Here is a 21,331-nt window from a genome sequence, read left to right on the forward strand (position 1 = left end):
GGACCCGTTCCTTTTAAACCTCATCCTGGACGACAGGAAGCGGATAAAGAAATCCAGAATTGACGGTTGTTTCAGCTTTTTGTCGCACCCCGAAAGAAAAAGAAAAAAATAGACCCCACGGTGTGTGTGTGTGTGTGTGTGTGTGTGTGTCTCTCTCTTCTTTGAACGGCTGCAGAGCAAACACACGCGGAACAATACGGAGTTGCTCTTTGCAGTCCTCTCTCACTCCTCCAGCACAGTTCTCTCTTTCTATCGTTTCTTCCCAGACCTCCCTCCTCTTCTTCTTCTCCTCCTCCTCCGGTCCCCCCCCCCACTCGATGTAGTTTCCGTGGAGCAGGGTTAACGACTCCTCGGACTACAGGCGTTTCGATGAAAACAAAGAGCCGGTATCGGTGGCGTACGTGACGGAGCGGTCCGGAGCGATGCAAGTTGGACAAAACGTAGCGACATTAGCACAGAGTCTGGTTAAGGCTGCCTCTGCTTTGTGTCCACAGCGTCACTGACGCAAACCACCGCGTTTTACTCTGGGTAAAAAAAAAAAACTCACATGAAAGTTGAACCTTTTTCTTTCAGTACGTCCACATTTACATCCACTCCTCAGGCTCGGTTCGTCCACATACAACCGAACTAACGCAACGTCTAAACACAAAAAAACAACATTTACGATACATTCATGAAAAACGAATGATGCGAGTCAGCTTCCTTCTTCTCCCCATTTACGGTCCGGAGGAGGCTCGTGTTTCAACAGCGTTTCATATCGGAGGAGCTATATATTTATATTCACACACACACACACACACACACACACACACTTATATTTCTGCATATGCTGAACACAAACCAGACTCCACCACTCCAACATAGCTCTTGTCAGCGCCTGAAGGGTGAGACAGATTTAAGGCTAAGAATAGGGCTGAGGATCCATTAATGCCGTTTAAATCCAAAGTAGCCTTTCCAAGTGTGTGTGTAAAATAAAATATATTACACTGCATAATGAGCACTTTTACTTTTGGTACTTTAAGTATATTTTGATAATACTTTTGTACTATTACATAGGGAAGATGTTGAATGCAGGACATGTAGCTAACTGACAAGTAATTTGTAACTCTACAACACAGTTTTTTCTACTTTTACTGCAATACATGATCCGAATAAGTCTTCCACCTCTGGAAATCACCAACAACAGTCGTGCATGAATACCTACAGCAGTGTTTAACACTGAAAACACACAGCTCAGTTCAGCGTTTCCTTGCAGCTCTGCTACAGTAGCAGCTAACCTTTAAAGCCCATGTTGCAGGTTAACCACTACTGTTGATTAATAGGTACATATAGCACTCAATATATGTATATCATTGTTAAAAATGTCTCCAAATAGTGTTAAAGGCCAGTTTTTGTCAGGTTTTTGGTATTAGTGTTTTTTTTTCCCGGAATTTGGTGATGGCGTCACCTTGGGGAGACGTGTATCAGCCTACTAGAACCAGACTAGAACTATGGTGACTGACTGGGATGAGGAAGAGGGTTTTTTACTGTCCGTGAATAGCACCAAGTGAAAGTAAATGTTTTATTTATATCTAGTGACAGTGATCATGTTGTTAGTTCAGCTAAGTACCGGTAAACTTATCTAGATCTAGAAAATACAAGGCATCATGCTAGCTATGTGCTAACTTGCCAGTCCCACCTGTGAAATCCCCCGATGGTTGTAAAAACATAAATATGATTGATATCATGATTATATATCTCACGTTTTGATGGTAGCCTACTAGCTCCAGTAACAACATATTTGCCTGGTGTTTGTTTATTACTTGGATGGGGATGCTGTTTAGCTTTTCACAAGTTTAGACAGCTAACTAACGCTACGCCGACGTTTCGCTAACATTAGCGCAACAGCGTTAGCCTAGCCGGCTAGGTAAATATTACAACTGCCTTCAGAGTTTCCTATATCTGCGTCCAATGTTTTAAATAATAAATTGTACGCTGCAGTCAGGTTATGAAAATAGGAATTGAATCTAGAATGATTACTAAGGAAAAAACAGCTGGTCATTTATCTCCCCCTCTCTTCCTGTTTCTTGCAGATAGATTAAGTTAAAACCAACTATTAACATATGAAGAGAAACGTCTCTTTGAGTCTCCAACCTGCTGGTGCCAAGTCTGGGTTAGAACAAAGGAAATGCAAACTCTGTAAACTTGAATATATTCAGCACTACCAAGATAAATGAACTTTGTCTGTGACCTGGGGTAAACCTAAAATCAGAGGTGTGTCCTTAATCAGAGACCCACAATTCCACAGGAATATAATTCGGAAACCGATGTGATTTCGGGACTACAAGCCTGGGACCCGACAAGGGAACAAGGTTCTGTAGTCCGCTGTTTTACAGTGTATTGTTTGTCATGTCAGATGGCTGCTAACTGTGACCCAACAGGGGAAGCATGTTTTGCAGTCTGCTGCTGGCAGTGTTTTATGTTTTATGTTTGATTGTGTTTTGTCTTGTCATTTTCATGTTGTTTCATTAAACCTTTTGCTTAACTTTCAATTCAACCCCAGCATCTCCTCCTTCCTCCAGAAATCAGAACGAACACGTCTTTTAGAGATTTCTTAACACCACGTTGTCAACATAAGACTTGTGGCGTTAGTGCTCCTTTTGTACCATAACTTTATTGAATGAAACGTTAAACTTCGCTCCTATGAGATGGTTTTTGTTAGTTACACACAAAGCTAACTGGCCTGTACGTATGCTAGCGGACATTAGCTAACGTTGCATAGCCAGCAAGCAGCTTCGGCGAGCTAACCTCGACAGCTAACACATCCATGTGTCTCCATTTCAAAACATCACTGCAGATTGACTGCTTTTAACAGCAGAGGTTGATTGTGGGCAACATACTGTCGCGGTTAGCTCGCCGAAACTACTGCCGATTACCGAAGTTGCTGGCTGGCTACGCAACGTTAGCTAATCCCGCTAGCATACGTACAGGCCAACTATAGCCAGTTAGCTTTGTGTGTAATGTTACAAAAAAAGCTTAATATTTCATTCAATAAAAGTATGGCACAAAAGGAGCACTAACGCCACATGTCTTGTGTTGACAACGTGGACGTAGCTCCGAATGCAGTTGTAATACCGGTATTTAACTAGCAGTCTAAGCTAACACTGTTGCGCTAACGTTAGCAAACGTCGGCGTAGCGTTAGCTAGCTGCTTAAACTTATGACAAGCCGAATAGCATCCCCGTCCAAGCTGCCTTTCACTTCCCCCCCCTCATATTATTATACACATAATAAAGACACATTGACTCGGTCGAGACCAAAAGCCATATTTTGCCAGACCAGCGGCAGAGACCGGGACGCAAAATTACGAATCCCACTATGGCCACGCCAAGACCCGCCCTACGAAGCAGCTCGATTGGTTGGGGTTAGGCATTTCACCTCGAGTGGTTAAGGTTAGGGGATTGGTCAGGGTATAGGACCTGTACATGTAAGTATGGACGCCTGGCCAATAGTAGTGTGTGAACGCTATTGAAGGGCGGGTCTTGGCGTGGCCATAGTGGGATTCGTAATATCGCCGGACAGTGAACCGAGACGGGGCTTGCGCCTGTCGTCTCCCCAACGTGACGTCATGCAATGCATTGTGGGGGAAAGGAGAAACCACTGTAAAAAAAGTACTACTTTTTCGTATTTTATTCCGTTTTGTGATATCCACAGGTGGTATTTAACTCCTAATAAGACTGTAGCAACATGCCAATAGGTAGCAGTATACAGTGCTATGTGTACGACTTCTTCATTTGGTTACAACAAAGACAAAAGTGCTTAAAATTGTAGAAAACCACAATGTTTACTACATGTGATGCACGACGTAGCCATCTTTGAAAGTGAAGTCGGGGTCCTCTGAGTTCAGACGACTTGACGAGTTGTATATACGACCTCGGTGGCGTTCTTTTTGCAACTTCCGGTTCGTAACTCCGGAAAACAACTCGTAAATCGACTTCGGTGGACAAAAAGAACGCACCATTAGACTGAGAAGGTTACTTCACGTCAATAAGTGAACTCAAAACAGTCACCTGATTTTCGCGTAGTTTAAAGTGACAAATCGTATCACCGTATTTTGATGTCAAAATGCGTATCTACCACGCAAAATGCGTACAGGTTGGCAGGTCTGCATTAAGTAATAAAGTAAAATATGAATAACAGTCATATATCAACAAACTCTTGACCTCACAGCAGGTGCCGCGGTGAGGACAATGACCGAGTGACCAAAAACAATGAACCATAATCGCTGGCGATCTAGTGAGCGATATCCGTGCGTTGCAGCGTTTTCAGCATCCTCTCTGACAAACAGTAGGAATCGGGCAATGAAATGAGATGCAGGAATGTGGAGGAAATGACAGAAAGCAGAATAGCTCACTTTGAGCAGAACACAGAGGTTGACCCGAGTGTGATGTTCAGCGCTGCACCCAGACGCCTCCTGCCTCAGGCGTGTATGCATGACCTCAGTGAAGAAAGCTCGCTGCCCCTGCTGGATAAGCTTTACGCCACTGTGTGTACACTAGATACAGCTCAGGGGAGTCAAAGCTCTTGTTTTGTCAAGTTTGGATTTGTATGGTAATGGAAAAAAAAAATTGGTACAGAGAAGTATTAGGAGAGAATAGATAGATGGATGGGGAGAAAAGGAGAGTGGGGATATGTTGAGCAGGGCGCAGGACCACAAAGACTGAAAAAATGGAAAGACCCGATGTGCTTTTCTTACAGCCAATTAAGGAAGCATTGGGGAGGGGAGCAAGGCATGCAACGCGAGTCCCAAACTGGATTCCAATCCAGGAGGTTTATGGTTATATGAAATTTGTGCTTTAGTACTTGTCAGGACATCCAAAAAAATTACAGTTTTAAAACGTATATGAAGCAACCTGGAAGTGACTTGAAGACAATTTTGTTCTTAAATGAATAACAAGGAGCCATCTTCAGCTGAAAGCTTCAAGACTAATTCATCTCTGTTCCATTATCATGGAGATGATTTATAAAAAGGACTAATCATCTTGAGGAGCATGTCCACAAAAAAATCTCTTAAGAAAATGAAATCTCTTATTAACTTTTGTCTGCATAGGTTTGGAGGGATTACTGTAAAAAACAAACAAAGAGCCTTTAGAGTTATTCAGCATTACATCATGAGAGTGCAGTGCACTGTCTGTCTGTCTGTCTGTCTGTGTGTCTGTGTGTCTGTGTGTGTGTGTGTGTGTGTGTGTGTGTGTGTTTCCTCCACTCCCGCAAAAGCACTCAGGCTCGGTTTCAATGGCTCCAAGCTCGTTTATTACAGTAAGAGCAGTCTGGCACCAGAACTGCTGATCAATCACATCACTGCTGCTGCTGCTGCTCAGTCAGTCACTGCAGAGTTACACAGCAGCCACTGGAGGGAGGAAGAGGAGGAAGACTCTGGAGGGTATGGGACAAGAAGGCATGGAGTCAAGAAAGGGGAGGACGGTGAAAGCAACAAAGGGTGAATACTGCAGACCACAGAGGCACAATTAGCCTAGGCTTTTATTGATGCAGTTCAAAACAACACCGCCTTCTTTCCCCCTCCTATTCAGTTTCAATCCATTCCTCCTTCCTGCATCCTTATTCACTGCCTGCACCTTAACTTTCCTCGACTTTATGGCTCCGTTTGCAGCCCCTTCATTAAGCTAATTTAAGCTTTCGCAATCCTTATTTTTATTCAAGCCTCTTTTCCATGCACACCCCCCCAACTTCACGTTTGTGTCCATGCATACAAATGGCGTTAAAAGATGCCAGTCGATAAGCGATGCCTTCTCTTTTTCATCTCAGGAGGAAAGCTGCAGATTTTCTCTGAAGGTTTGGATGACGAGGATCAAATAAAGTACTCATGAACTCCTCTCTGCCTCGTTCCAAGTGCAGAGAAGCTTCCAGAAAATAGTCCTCGCTAGCCCTGGCCCCTGCACAGGCTTTCCAGGAATACATTGCACAAACGCTGGACCACAGTACACACACACACACACACACACACACACACTACTGTGGCTTCAGCAACTTGAGAGCATGTGTGAGAGGAGAGCTTTTAGAGAGATCATGGCACTGCATGCGCCAAGTTCCCCAGCACAGAGACGACACTGACTGAGGGCCCCCAACACCCCCCCCCCCCACACACACACACACACACACCCAACACTTCCTGCAGTTATGCCAAAAAAGATTAATCTTATGAAACCTGTAAACATAAACATGTGTATTATGCAATTTAATGTACATTCGGGTACCAAGAACCAACTGTTTCTCTCACCCACATATCCCAAATATGTTCACACACACACACACACACACACACACACACACACACACACACACACACACACACACACACAGTAAGCTGGGACTATGCCAAGGGGTGCAGTATGAAAGAGCCTATACAGCCAGGCTGGGCGACGCCAGGAGTCGTTCAGTCTGTCTGTGTGTCTGTCTTTCACATCCAGCCTGGCCTATAGTGAGGGGACACCACTAATAACTCAACTTTTATAGTAACCTCTGTCTCTGCCCATTTAGTCGCCCTATAGGCTTCTGTTGCTCTCGGTCTGACCATCTATCACCACAAAGCAGAGGGAGCTTGCAATAATAAAGTCTGATAACTCGTGAGAGTTAAGTGAAATAACGGGCTAAATGACAGCGATGTTGACATTTTCTCAAATGTCTCTCCTGGATGCACCCAAAGTCAAATGTTATGTCTGGCTGTTTCTGGCCTCTGTACCCAATCAGTATTATATTTCTATATCTAGACAGCTTTGGTTTCAATTCAAAATTCCAGGAAATGAAATGCAACCTTACCCATGCACTGATCACCGCTCAGGCATTTTTAGAATGTAAAGCTCAGTGCCAGCTTTGGTAAAATCATCTAATTTGTAAAATAAAAACACCTTTTTTTCATTTCCCATAGTTATTTTACTGCTACAAGGATCTTAAGAGGACAGGATACTGGTAGCCAGCAGTGAAGAAACTAAAGTGATGCTGAAATGAGTCAATATCAGTCTGTTGACATTTTATAGAGCAAACAAAGAACCCCCAAAAAATAAATACTATAATCGTATCGATAATAAAAATAATCCTTGTAATTGTTCTCAGTTTGGCATTTAAGGAGCCTGGAGGAAGTTTACATTCTACATTTAAAAACATCATCATTATCATTCATAGTTTGAACTGTGCACATCCATCCTGTAACCAGGAAGTCATGATGGACACAGCTTAATGAAGCACTGACAAGGGGGAAACTGCCGAAGATGGGACTGTGATGCCACCTACTGTTAAACAGAAGTAATGCACTGCTCATGGGTAAAGAACAGACTAGCGCCTCCACTTTCTCATTGGCTCTCTGGGGCTGCTGTGCTAAGTGAGTCGGGCTGGGCTGGAAGAGCAGTGATAGGCAGCAGGCAGGAGGTGTAGGCCATCACTGACGCCCTGTTGACTGGTACGCAGTCTGCTATTGTTGGCATGTGAATAGAGGCTTTGCACCAGCGATGGAAGGGAGGAGGTGAGGACAGGAGATAAAAAAAAGAAAATGAAAAAAGACGGGAAGCAGCGCTGATGCCTCAGTGACGTCTGGTATTGCTGCTATGTGAAAGACATCGAGGGCATGTATTGAATGGAGGGAGACGAGGAGAAGCAAGGCCTGTATTGGTAACAAAACCACTAGGGCGAGTAGGTGAGCACCCGTACAGGATCCTTTGTAGAAAAACCCATTTACCATTCATACAGACAACAGCATGACAAATATTAATAAATGCTTTGTGAAATATCCTTGACATAGGTATAAAAAGTAATGAAAAATACAAGCATATCACACCTTCCAATGAAATGGAACCTCAAACTAATTATTGAATTGCACCATCGATATCAGTGTGTCAACGTTCAGTCTATTCTGTAAATTATTCCAAACAAATGGGGAGGGGAAATATCTGAAAGGTGTCTTTCCTAGATCTTAGACACAGGTGTGACGATAAATAAGGCGGCCATTTTTTAAGTAGTCCTTTGTTGATTAATAGATTGATTAATATAAAAAGATAAAAGTGCTGATCTTGCCTGACAGAGGACGGGCCAGCCCACCTTCTGATAAAAGACACAAGGATGGGGTGCCCTATGGGTCGTCAGTCATAAATCTAAAAGCGCTGAGAGATGGACAGCACCTAGATGTTTGAGGTTAGCGATAGGAGCATGTCTGTAAAAACATTGCCGCAATCCAAAATACACAGAGAAAGGTCACTTCCACAATCCTTTCCCTACAATAATGTGGGTAAAGGACCTGATGCATAAAACTATTGCATCCTTAATTTGTGACTAAAGTGGTCTACGTACTGTAGATGGATTTTAAAAGTAAATTTGGAGACATCAATTATCAGTGTTTCTTTAGCATTGAATGACTGCAGAGTGCAACCACCGATAAATCACGATTTGGATATCCAAACTACGCCCTAAACTTCACTTGAAATATAAAGAAAATGGATATAAAATAAAAAGATTGTGCCTCAGCCCAGAGAAGAACAGAACTATTGATCTCTGTGTCTGCCTCTGGCTGGTGGTGGACTGTATTGCTGGTTTAATACGGCATCCGTCTGATACGGTCATGTGAGACTGGACTGGAAAGAGCCGACAGAGCCCGGTGCACACTGGGAAGGCCTGCAAGCCACGATTATGCAACAAGCTCTGATTTCATGCTCACTGACTTCATGCCACCGCTGACTGTCTCTGATTGCTACATCTCTCGGTCTTAGGAATTGCTCCCTGTTGTCACGTCACTCTCTCACACCTACCCACCCACCCACTCACCCCCACACACACACACACACAATCCTCTCATGGAAACTAACTCATTTGACCTGCTAAAATCATTATGATTGACTAAACAAAGTTACCTAACTGCTGACAAGTAAGCATTTTTTTTGCCCAGTAGCACGTCCCTGCCCACTGGCCAGCCATGTGAACTGGACAGGTGCTGCCCTCCTGTGGTAGAAAAAAAAAAGACACTACATCTAAATTCTGTTAACAGCAAATGATCCGTTCTTCCTGAAGTCGAGCTATAGAGTTGCAACACACGCATAACTGCGTGCATTTCCAGACAAAGAAGACTGAGAGTTCCGGGGCTGTGGCTTACTTACTGTTGAGGTGGTATTAGCAGCCCAGAGACAGATGAAAGAGTCACAAGGTTCCAAAGCACATCTGGATATTAGGTTCAAGGACATTTCAATAACTTTCAAGGTTGTTTCCTTATTTCATGTCCTTCATTAGGTTCACCCTTAGCTTAATCCAAACGGAGGCTATCCAACCACATATCAAAGCTGTTAAAGTCTTATTTGGTGATTTTAAAGCACCCACAAGTAGGGTTGGGCATCGTTTGGATTTTAACGATTCTGATTCTAATTCCGATTCTTCCTTTCGATTCCGGTTCTTATCGATTCTCGATTCCGATTCTCTGAGGGGTGCAGTTTTACAGCCTTTTCAACGTAAAATAAAGCCACACTAGAGCACAGCTTACTGTGCTCCAAGGCTGCAACACAACAAGCACCTGGCCGCTATGGAAACCCAAATTTGCGCATGTTAAATTGGGAAGTGATGATCGGATTTGAAACCAAATCCTCCAAACGATTCCAAAACGATTCCAATACAGAAACTCCGATGGAATCGTAATTTTTGAAACGATTCCGATTAGGAATCAGTTCTCGATGCCCAACCCTACCCACAAGTGACATTGCAGAGGTCTGTTGATTTTGTTGTGTGATTTTTTTTTATTTTCAAAAATCAACAGTTTTACAGCTACTGCCACTAACACATCCTAAAAAAAAAAAAAAAAATGGAGCATTCCCCAAATGACAGACGCAGGATGAAACACACCACAAACACCTATTAGATCAGTTTCTCAACGGTTTGTAAAACAGTGCTACGGGAATGTCAAATGACATACCTTTTTAATGTATTCAACTCTCCAGACTCGTTGTGGGAAAACGCTACAGAAAGTGGGCTTGGAGCAGATGGAGCATGACCCAGCAGCTCTGAGCTGATGCAAGAAAAAGTCTTGGCCAGCTAGCTAATGCCCACACTGGAAAAGGTTCCTTGCATACACACCTGAAGTGTGCACTGCACAGCTGCCGCCGGTTATGTAACAGCTGGTGTGTGTGTGTGTGTGTGTGTGTGTGTGTGTGTGTGTGTGTGTGTGTGTGTGTGTGTGTGTGTGTGTGTGTGTGTGTGTGTGTGTGTGTGTACACATTATCCGAAGAGACCAGTGATCTCTAACCACCTTTGACCACAGCTCGTGGCCTTTCAGCTGTTAAGAGATGCACTTCAGATAGACAACTCTTATATACCAGCTTCAGTGAAGGTCTCACTGCAATTTAAGGACAGAGGAAATAATGTGGCCTGGTTGGCTGCAGAGACAAAGCACAATGAAGAATGTATGTATGTTATTTAAGTTTTCTGGGATAGAGAGGCTAAGGAAACTGTTGCGATAAAAGTATTAAATCTTATAAAATGGTGATCACTTTTAACAGCCTTGGAGATGTTTGGTACATTTCCTGGCTCTTTTTCTTATATATATATATATATATATATATATATATATATATATTTTTTTTTTTTTTTTTTTTTTCATCATTCCTTCACATCAATTTCCCAGAGTTGAATTAACTTATATAAAATATGTCACAGAGGTTAATTACCAGTATTCTGGAATGCAGTGCAGCTACACAGAGCGGTTAGCAGTCACAGTGGAGGGGACATGTCGACTAAGCAACAGAAAAAGACACGTGCGGTTAGAGACGGAGCTCACGTTGACGCTTTCCGATAAACCGTGCGCAGAGTGACAAACGCCCAGCTGGAGCCCGCATGAGGAAGGCAGCACTTCCTGCGTTTGTGTGCTTTCCCTTCAGTGCAACGAGTGATGAAGACTTCCTGCAAGCTCCTGCTCCAGACTCCCTGGCCCGGCGGAGAGAGGCAGAACAATGAGGAGGAAAGGAGAGCATGTTACAGTACAGGGCGGGGCATACAAGGGAGGTAAAGGAATCACACACACACACACACACACACACACACACACACACACACACACACACACACACACACACACACACACACACACACACACAGGTGTACATGAGGATACACACCTAGATCACAGATAACTGCAACTACGTCAAATAAAACATAAAAAAGGGGAAAGACCGAGACCAAAAGAAGACCGAGAGACCTTATGGCCTCCAAAATGTTAGCTCCCTTTATTCAAAAATATCTAACAGGACCTCTAGTTCACCCCATATAGGCTGAGTCCTTTGCAGCGGCCCGGGTTCGAGTCCGACCTGCAGCCCTTTGCTGCGTGTCATCCCCATCTCTCTCCCACCTTTCCTGTCTATCCACTGTCACTATCTAATAAAAGGGAAAAGCCCCGAAAAATAATCGTAAAAAAAAAAAAAAAAAATTATATATATATATATTTTTTTACATATACACACACATATATATATATATATATATATATATATATATATATATATATATATATACATATATATATATATATATATATATATATACATATATATATATATATATATACATATATATATATATATATATATATATATATATATATATATATATATATATATATATATATTTTTTTTTTTTTTTATATATATAAATAATACATAATGCAGAAGGGCTAAAAGTGTCTTAACATGAAAGAGTCCCTACCACCTCACTAAGGATACATCCAAACCACGGTGATTATGAGACATGTCCCATCTGCATGCACTGCATTTCTGCCCCCTCCCCTCCACAGAGCAGACCTAAACCCCTGACCTACTGTTCCTCTGTGAGAGGAAACGGATGTGGGGAATGTCTCTCGCTCTCGCTCATTTTCTCTTACGCGCACACAAAACAAAATGTGCAAATGGACACATCATCAGGTTGAGGACCGAAATGGCTTACAGCGCGCATCTCCAGCACGCCAGTTTGTACACATATAGTCTCATCCGGAGCCATAGATAGACCTTTCCTATTTCTATCTGTTGCTGTTGTCAAATCCTGGCTTTTAAAGTACAGTCAGGAAGGTCGTCACAATGACTGTGAATTCAGTGTGTGATTAAAGGGGCATTCCACCTACAGTATCTTGGCTTGGGGGCATTGAGACTATGAAAAACAAAGCCTGCGTTACTAAAGGTATGGAAGTCCAATGAAAGATGCTTTAAACTGCATTGTGTGCAACGTAGGATCCAGCATTTTTAGAGGTTGATGCTGACTAGGGACTAAAAAAATTTGAAAAAGTCTATATATACTAAGTTGCTGTTTTCCTATATTTTTGCACTGAACTCCAGACCTTTTAACTTAGCTATTTTTTCTTTTACACAACTTTCTTTAGGACATGTGAAGACAAGAAGAAACTATTTTACAGGCCAACACATCAATATTTTCAACCATAACTAATTCTATGTCTATGTATGGAGTATGTCTTTGTGCAAAAATGTCTCTGCCCATTAGTTTCTCAGTCAGATAATAGTAAAAACAACCCTGTTATAAATTCCCACTGCCCAATGTGATGCATTTCATCAACCGTTCCAAAAAAAAAGATATTCAGTTTGCGTTCAGATATTACAAATAATAGCAGCAAATCGTCAACCTTGAGAAGCTAAAAGATGACTCCACTACCAAAGAGTTGCCAATTAATCGTTGCTGATAAAGCTGAAATTAATTGGCGCAGCACTGATTCCTTGTTGTTGCTAAAATATGCAGCTGAACTTTTGCTAACACTCAAATATTCCCTCTCAGCATTTAATGCCTCCTCAACTGACACATCAAACCATAGAGGGAAATTACAAAGCCATTTCAACGGATATGTTTTTTATGACATGTGGTATGTGGACGTGACCAAGTCAAGCTCAGGGCTGCAATACTGCACACAGAACGAGCAACGCTGTCGGTGACAATGACGAGCGCTAACAGACAACAGAGAGAATGTTGTTCTCAAAAAACCCAACATAACCTGCACTGCTCTGCAGAGGCAACATGAAGTGTTTGAAGGGAGGATGAAGAGGAGGGCAGAGTAGCAGAGCAGAGGAGGGACGAGAGAGAAGTTAAAGAAAAAACAAGTGTGCAAAAGACAGGAGGGTCAGGAGTCACGGTTCGCTTCGCAGATCTTCTCCCTTCATCGCTCTTCGCGTAGGCTAATCTCTTCCATCTCACCTCCACGAGCCGGCCAGCTCACTTAGCCTCATTTAACCAGCTAACAACCGGCCATTAATCAGCAGCACGCTCCTCTCGCCACTAATCTGTAGTACCCTGTTCTGACACACACACACACACACACACACACACACACACACACACACACACACACACACACACACACACACACACACACACACACACACACACACACACACACACACACACACACACACACACACACACACACACACACACACACACACACACACACACACACACACACACGTTACATAACCAGCGGCAGCTGTGCAGTGCACACTTCACGTGTGTATGCAAGGAACCTTTTCCAGTGTGGGCATTAGCTAGCTGGCCAAGACTTTTTCTTGCATCAGCTCAGAGCTGCTGGGTCATGCTCCATCTTTTTTAGGATGTATTAGTGGCAGTAGCTGTAAAACTGTTGATTTTTGAAAATACAAAAAATCACACAACAAAATCAACAGACCTCTGCAATGTCACTTGTGGGTAGGGTTGGGCATCGAATATGGGTCAGATATAGGGCTGCACGATTAATTGCAATTCTATCGAAATCTCAATATGGACTATTGCAATATCAAATGCTCGACTATGGGAAAAAATATAATTACGATTAGTTCAGTCAATATTGAAATCACGATAATTAACGCGATTACTCGTTTACTTCTGGAAAGATGTTGCAATTATTGAACTTAAAAAAATCAGTGGAAAAAGTTAAAAGGTGCCATGACATGGTGCTCTTTGGATGCTTTTATATAGACCTTAGTGGTCCCCTAATACTGTATCTGAAGTCTCTTTTATATAGGCCTTAGTGGTCCCCTAATACTGTATCTGAAGTCTCTTTTATATAGGCCTTAGTGGTCCCCTAATACTGTATCTGAAGTCTCTTTTATATAGGCCTTAGTGGTCCCCTAATACTGTATCTGAAGTCTCTTTTATATAGGCCTTAGTGGTCCCCTAATACTGTATCTGAAGTCTCTTTTATATAGGCCTTAGTGGTCCCCTAATACTGTATCTGAAGTCTCTTTTATATAGGCCTTAGTGGTCCCCTAATACTGTATCTGAAGTCTCTTTTATATAGGCCTTGAGGTCCCCTAATACTTTATCTGAAGTAACTTTCCTGAAATTCAGCCTTGGTGCAGAATTACAGCCACCATGAGCTTTCCTTAGTATGTGCCATTTCTGTGTCTGTAGCTATTGAGGAGGAGAGAGGGGGGGCAAGGTGGAGGGTGGGGGTGTGGCCTTGACCAACTGACACTTTGCTCGTTTGAAAGCCATGATGTCTCTCTCTCATGGGTGGGCCAAATTCTCTGATCCCAATATCGTGAATCATATCGCAATGGCAAGATCAGTCAAATATAATCGCAATTAAATGTGTTCCTCATATCGTGCCACCCTAGTCAGATAGCAAGCAGAAAACAAGAGAATGTGTAGATCCAATGATTCAACTGGAAAGAGGAAGGCAGAACAGACTTAGTCTCCGTTTTCTGGAAATAATATGACTTTTCATCAACTTATAATAACCAATACCTTTGTCTTGTCCTTTGACATGTTTTGAATTGAATTGAAATTGAAAAACAAATGCATGATGACCTCTTAAATCCAGTAATATGACACTATTAATGTTTTTAAAAAGGTCATGCATTTAGTCATGTATTGGTTTTAAAATGTTTGGATTCCAATACCAACATGCTTTTTTCAGTACCTTAGTTTGAGAAGTATTAACATGTTTTAACCTTTTGTTTCCATTGAACAAAATATGCCAAACATCAGCGTTGAATAACAACGTTGCCTGAATATTTGAATAGTTGTCGATACTCAATAGTTTGTACTCAACACTACAAAACTTAAATTGATGGTACTTAGCTTGCTCTCTTGTTGACTTGCTTATAATACAATGCCATCAATGACCGAATTACGTTTTATGGTCGAACTGTAATCCAAATATACTGTAGAAACAGAGAGATGCCTCCCACATCATAACTTGGGGCATGTTATACATTTCAGTTAAGCTTTGGTGTTGATAGACTGAGAGTTGGATGAGATGGTGAGAAGGCCTTCTCTTTCCTTCCTTCCTTCCCCTGGCTTCCTGCGAGTAAACTGGGGCAAAGTGAGCTGCTGGCCTTGCTCCCACGCCTGAACTCCTCATAATACCCTGTGTTCACAGCCAGTCTTAAGCGCAGCCAGCCTTTAACCTAGCTCCTAATGCTACCAGGCTGTTGGCTCAGTGTTGGCATTTGTCACGAGCCACCCAGCTCAGAGATCACTGGTGATTAAAAAGGCTTTTAGAAAAGGTCACGTTTAGCAGGTCTACGGCTGGGAGCACAACAGAGGAGAAAAGGCCAGTGTTGTGACATCACGCCAGACAGCTGCGTATGCAAGACCTTGACTGTGTTATAATGGTGTGTGTGTGTGTGTGTGTAAAGAGGATGTAAATGCAGATAGGTGGCGTAGGTTTGAAAACCACCGAATGACATCGGCTGGGTGTGGATTTGGGTGTTTTGGATCAATTACAGTGTGTGTGTCCCTCTTTTAAGATCATCCCACATCAGAGCTACACCCTGCTCCCCTCCCTCTATCTCAGTCTACATGCTGTCTCCCCCCTGCCCACTCCCTTCCTTGGCTGTCACGGTGGCAGGAAGCTGAGGAGATGTACAGGCCATATGGGCAGATCAGAGCCATACGGCGGGGTTGTCAAGACACTTATGAAAACATATGGCTGCTGGTGCTGGCCTGTCAGCTATTAAGCCTTTTCTATCGCTGTCTCACTCTAGACTTAGGTAGTGCCTCGCCGCTGTATCATATGTCATCTCAACCGCATTCACGTGTGCTATTTGAGTATTAACACACATATGCATGTACAAACACACAGGAAATCCTGTTTCTGTTGTATCTCTTCCTATGGGTTGCTGAACTTCGGTCTCTTTCTCTTTCATGCCTTCTCTTCAGCGATCCCTTGTCCCGACAAACTTCAAAAACAACACATCTCACCATGCTCATTTATCACAGGAACGCCTGACCCCTTTTAGTGCACCGTTTCTTCCTTGGCAGGTCAGGCAGTAAGATAAAGTCCATTTCCATTTTTTGTTTCCTGGCACAAGATAATTGTATGGAACTGCTCCACCCTCCTTAGTGATAGCGAAGAGCGTGATTACTGTCAGGTTTACTGGTAATGTTGATGACCTGGGAATTTACCTTTCCCCCACTCACTCAGTCATTTATTGCTAGCCTCTCAAGATAGATGAACTACTAAAGTCCAATCAAAGAAACACCTCAGTGTCACTTCAATCACATGAATGAGCCACACAGTGAGACAGACAATACATGGATAGAATAAGAGACACACTGTAGCCAGTTAAAGGTCCCATGACATGGTGCTCTTTGGATGCTGCCTTAGTGGTCCCCTAATACTGTATCTGAAGTCTCTTTCCTGAAATTCAGCCTAGGTGCAGAATTACAGCCACTAGAGCCAGTCCCACAATGAGCTTTCCTTAGTATGTGCCATTTCTGTGTCTGTAGCTATTGAGGAGGAGAGAGGGGGGGGGCAAGGTGGAGGGTGGAGGTGTGACCTTGACCAACTGCCACTTTGCTCGTTTGAAAGCCATGATGTCTCTCTCTCATGGGTGGGCCAAATTCTCTGGGTGGGCAAAGCAGAGAAAGGGGAGGTAACCTTGCTCCTTATGACCTCATAAGGAGAAGATTCCAGATCGGCCCATCTGAGCTTTCATATTCTCAAAGGCAGAGCAGGATACCCAGGGCTCGGTTTACACCTATCACCATTTCTAGCCACTGGGGGACCATAGGCAGGCTGGGGGAACGCATATTAATGTTAAAAAAACTCATAAAGTGAAATGTTCATGCCATGGGACCTTTAATGTCTAACTGAGCTTAAAGAAATTAGCCCAATCTGTCAGGAGCTCTATTCCAGTTGTTCCCATTTGTTGAAGTAAAGAAAACTCAGTAACACTTTACTTGAAGGTATCTACATAAGAGTGACATGACACATGAACCCTAACTTGTCATGACAAAAACCGGATGACACTTACTAAAAGAAGCGTTATGTCATAAACGTTTACGACTTGTTTATAATGTTTATGACACGTTCATGACAGTGTCATGTCACTCTTATGTAGATACCTTCAAGTAAAGTGTAACCTGAAAACTCTTTGCAGATGAAGCCTTTGCACACCAGAAGGTTAAGAGGGGTGAATGAGGCAATCCGGATGCACGCCACCCATGACATCATTTTTACTTCCTGTTCACAGTTGCTAAACAGAAAGTTCATGATTAAAAAAAAAGAAGAAGGTCAAGAGCAGCTCCCTCACTCCGAGTACAGTAGGACGTCTTTATATTCCCATCTATCATGTTCAATAGGAGGGTTCCCATCATTATCTACACTTGACTAGTTTTCCCTCTCTTCTTCCCGTCCTTTATTTCCCCGGCTGTTCTCAGACTGGGCTCTGCTAGAAACTTTTGTAATCCATTTAGAGAGGGTACCCATGGCACAGGGCTGAGTTGCACACATGCACACAAACACTCAACACGCTCATACACACAGACACGAGAATGCACACACCTACACATATACAGCCAGGGGGAATGGGTGAGTTGTTGATTAAAAGGGGGGATAAAGAAAATAGAGGGATGCTGAGAAAAGACGAAAGTTTGAGAGGAAAAAAAAAGCGGGAGGAGTACAGCCTCGAGTACTGGGATGAGCTTGGCTCCCTGAGGCGTGTGTGCTTTTAAATGTATAGTGTGTGTGTGTGTGTGTGTGTACGTATGTAAGTACTCGGCTTGCCTTGCCTGATGCAACGCAGAGATCTCTAATCCAATTACAGCTCAGGCCAGCCTAGCGGCCTAGCCTCAGCCACCAAGGACAAACCAAGCTAGCTTACACCAACGCTAGCAGCCCACCAACTCTGCACAGATTTAGCAGCTCACTGCTTGGCTGAAGCCTCGCCCGAGGGCGCAGACCACATCCTAGCGGAAAAAATAAATAAAAACCCACAATTAAAGGCTTACTCCTCCAAGACAAGTTAGGTCTCTTATCTCACTGGTTGAATAAGGACCTACTGCTCTGCTGGGCAAACGCTCACAATCTTGGTTTTAGGGTTTTGGGAATCAAACCAACGAATGCAAGACCCAGAGAGTTGTCTCCAATGCATTAACATTTCTCTTTCCTTCTGCTGGCTTTCCATTCATTTCTAGCACGCACACACACAGCTCCATTTCTCTCTCGGTCACCGGGCCCCCGCTGTTAAATCTCCCTCTCTGTCCTCTATTGCAGACCTCTGCTGTTTCTAATCTAGCTCTGTGACCCCACGTCGCCTCTTCCCATTTATCTCCATATCTCACCTATCGCCTCGGTGCCACTATCGTTTCCCTCCTCCCCTCGCGCTTTATCCGCACTCTCCTGATGCGCTCCTCCTTATCAGCTGCTCTCTCTTCCTCAGTCGTCTCTTTCTTTTTTCCTCTGGGGTTTTCAATTTGCGCTGTTTCGGTACCGCGTTTTCTCATTTTTATCTCTACATCTCACGTCCCAACTCTCCGCTTACTGGCAAAGTCAAGGAGGTTACGTTGTTGACCCGTTTGTATTGCATTGTTAGTTCACACTTCTGATCAGATTGGAATGGAACTTGGTGGAAAATGACACATGATGCAATTAGGTTACAGTATTATAATGGCTGCGCCTCACCTCGTCATGTAATAAAGAGTGCCTCCACTCAGGACTGAAGACTCTCAGGAGAAATGGTTAAGCTTTTATGAGGCATATTAAGCTTTGGGGAAAAACAAGTAGAGACGCTAATTCCCCAAACTGTGGGGCCGATCAATAGAGGTTAGACACCACATTGTGGCTCTGTGGGATAATGAGGCTTGTTTACTGACATGATTATACATGGGTCTACTGATACGGAGTCACTTTTTGTTGGCAATACCACCTAGGAATGGGTATCCTTTCAAAATGTTCGATACCAATGATATTTTTCATACCAATTTTACAAAATAAATTTTAACAAAAATACATTACACATTACAAAATTAAAAATCTTCATCAAAAAACTCTGTGCGTAACCGAGAGTTTTTCCTACATGCCTCTACGATGTGTAATGTTAGACAGCCAATCACAAGCATCATTAGATCTCGGTAGAAGCATGCTGCATGCTTATAGGCTCACTGACGCTGATGAGATTTGACGCTGATGAGACTTACTCCTTGGGTATTATCCTCTTATGATGAAATATAATGGCACAGACATCTCATACTTGTCTGATAGCTTGGAAAAAGTAAGCGTAAATGAATAGATTATCTATCCAAAGATGAAAGCTATTATTAAATTAAATTTATAGCCAGAACCGAATCTGAAAGATTGCAACCAGTCCTGAAATAAATGCAGCCAACTGTTCTGCAGATTGTCCCTAGTGGGTGGATGGCAACAACAACAACCCTAAATCCTGCTGCGGGGGTTAACTTATTTTAGCTGATCTTAAGACAGCTCTAGCTGGCAGCTCACCATGACTATGATACTCTCTGACAGAACAGTAGGTGCTCCCAGGCCTGTGGCAGCCACTGGAAGAACCAGCAAAGTCCAGTTTCAACCAATAACATGAGATAGAAGCGGAGCAAGAGGGAGCAGCTGATTAGTCATGACTGTTCCCGCCCTCTGTCAGTCTTTCCCCCAGTCTCTCCATCTGATGGTAGTGCCAGTTGTGTGGGCTGGGCAGGGCTGCCCAGAGCATCACAGACACACAGACACACACAATGTCTCTAAATATACTGCAACATTATCAAATAAAAAAATAAAGAGGCCTATTGTGCACCTAAGTGTGGTTACCACACTATTTGCATCAGAGGCTGCTGGTTAAATGTCAGCAAACGGTGCAGCCTGTTGAAGCTTTTTGAACATGTCAAGACCCATTTGAGTGGGCGGAGAAGCTCCACAAACACAGCCAACTCAGGTATTGAGTGCAGGTTGCATTTGCAGCCTCTTGATCCTTCACAGTATTAAATTGCACCATGCTCACACACAGCCCGCACTGTCCTCGGGCTTTTAAAACCTCATCTTCGCTCAAACACACTGGCGAAAGAGGGGTAAAAGCACCACACCTAGCAAGACTTTCCATCTCAGGTACTCGCGAGAGTGCCCAATAAAGCCTTGCATGCATTCGGAGTCTCCAATTATCCACGTGTGCATATTGAGTGAAAAGCAAACTGCTGAGTCATTCCGGTATCACGTTCATTTCTGGGAGTCGCTGTGTCCCTGCCCCGAGGAAAGGGAAGGGAGAACAGGGAAGTAGGGAGGTGTCTCAGGAGACAAACCGGGAGAGTACAGCAGTATTTACTCAGGAGTGTGTATATGTACCGTAGTGTGTGTGTTCTTGTACCCAGGCTATTTGCCTCTTCAAAAAGACATTCAATAGAGTCTTTATATCTCCCTCAACGATGCACACTGATGTCCTAAAAACACTCAATGATACAGCATTGTATCATTGTGTGGCCTGGGGAGGGCTCACTTATAATTCACTCAGGCCTTTTTCTTCAGAAACCAGCTAGTTGAAAACCGCACTGCACCATGATGCTGCACTATTAAATTATTATTAAATAGGTTGTACATCACTTAAGGGCAGACAAACAGTAGTTCTTTCTGTATTGACTGCACATGTCGCTGGTGTGCCGGAGCGGCTAGTCGGTAATGTTGCTAGATCAACTACTTGCTCTAGGTGTGACCTTCCCGTGAAACCCAAAGTCATCGACACCGACTCTATGGTGTGGCGAAGACCCCGCTGCTCACATTTTTTGCTCCATTGCGCTACAGGCGGAAGAGGAGGAATCTGCCACACCAAAATGACGACGCAGGGGTGATGAGCAGCGAACCCCACCAAATGTCAAAGAAGGGGGCTGAGGACCAGTTTGTTTAGACTCTGCCTCTCTGCTTTGCTTTCCAGTGGCTTCCTTCTTTCCAAAAAAAAAAAAAAAAAAACAGCACAATACAGCTTGTACAATATTACTACTGCATATAGACGATTCTAATACATGCTCAGTTTTGAATGCGGATAGCACCGTGCTAGCTTTTTGTTGTTAAACATTTGTCTGAAACACTGCGGCTA

General features: G+C 43.2%; 1 protein-coding gene across 3 annotated transcripts in view; it reads right to left on the reverse strand.

Annotated features, from left to right (window-relative positions):
• Positions 1-21,331, reverse strand: part of mob2a (MOB kinase activator 2a) — a 71,153-nt gene that overhangs the window by 41,686 nt on the left and 8,136 nt on the right. Inside the window, exon 1 of one of the 3 annotated variants that reach the window (XM_028586225.1) lies at positions 548-740. The exons of 1 other annotated variant lie outside the window; for it this stretch is intronic. In XM_028586225.1, the coding sequence (XP_028442026.1) occupies positions 548-549 (2 nt within the window). In that variant the 5' untranslated portion in view covers positions 550-740. Of the gene's footprint in view, positions 498-547; positions 741-21,331 lie in introns of those variants that run through there. One more of the 3 variants, XM_028586222.1, reaches the window with a different exon arrangement.

Source organism: Perca flavescens, chromosome 8, assembly GCF_004354835.1.
Source record: "Perca flavescens isolate YP-PL-M2 chromosome 8, PFLA_1.0, whole genome shotgun sequence".
Lineage (NCBI taxonomy): Eukaryota > Metazoa > Chordata > Actinopteri > Perciformes > Percidae > Perca > Perca flavescens.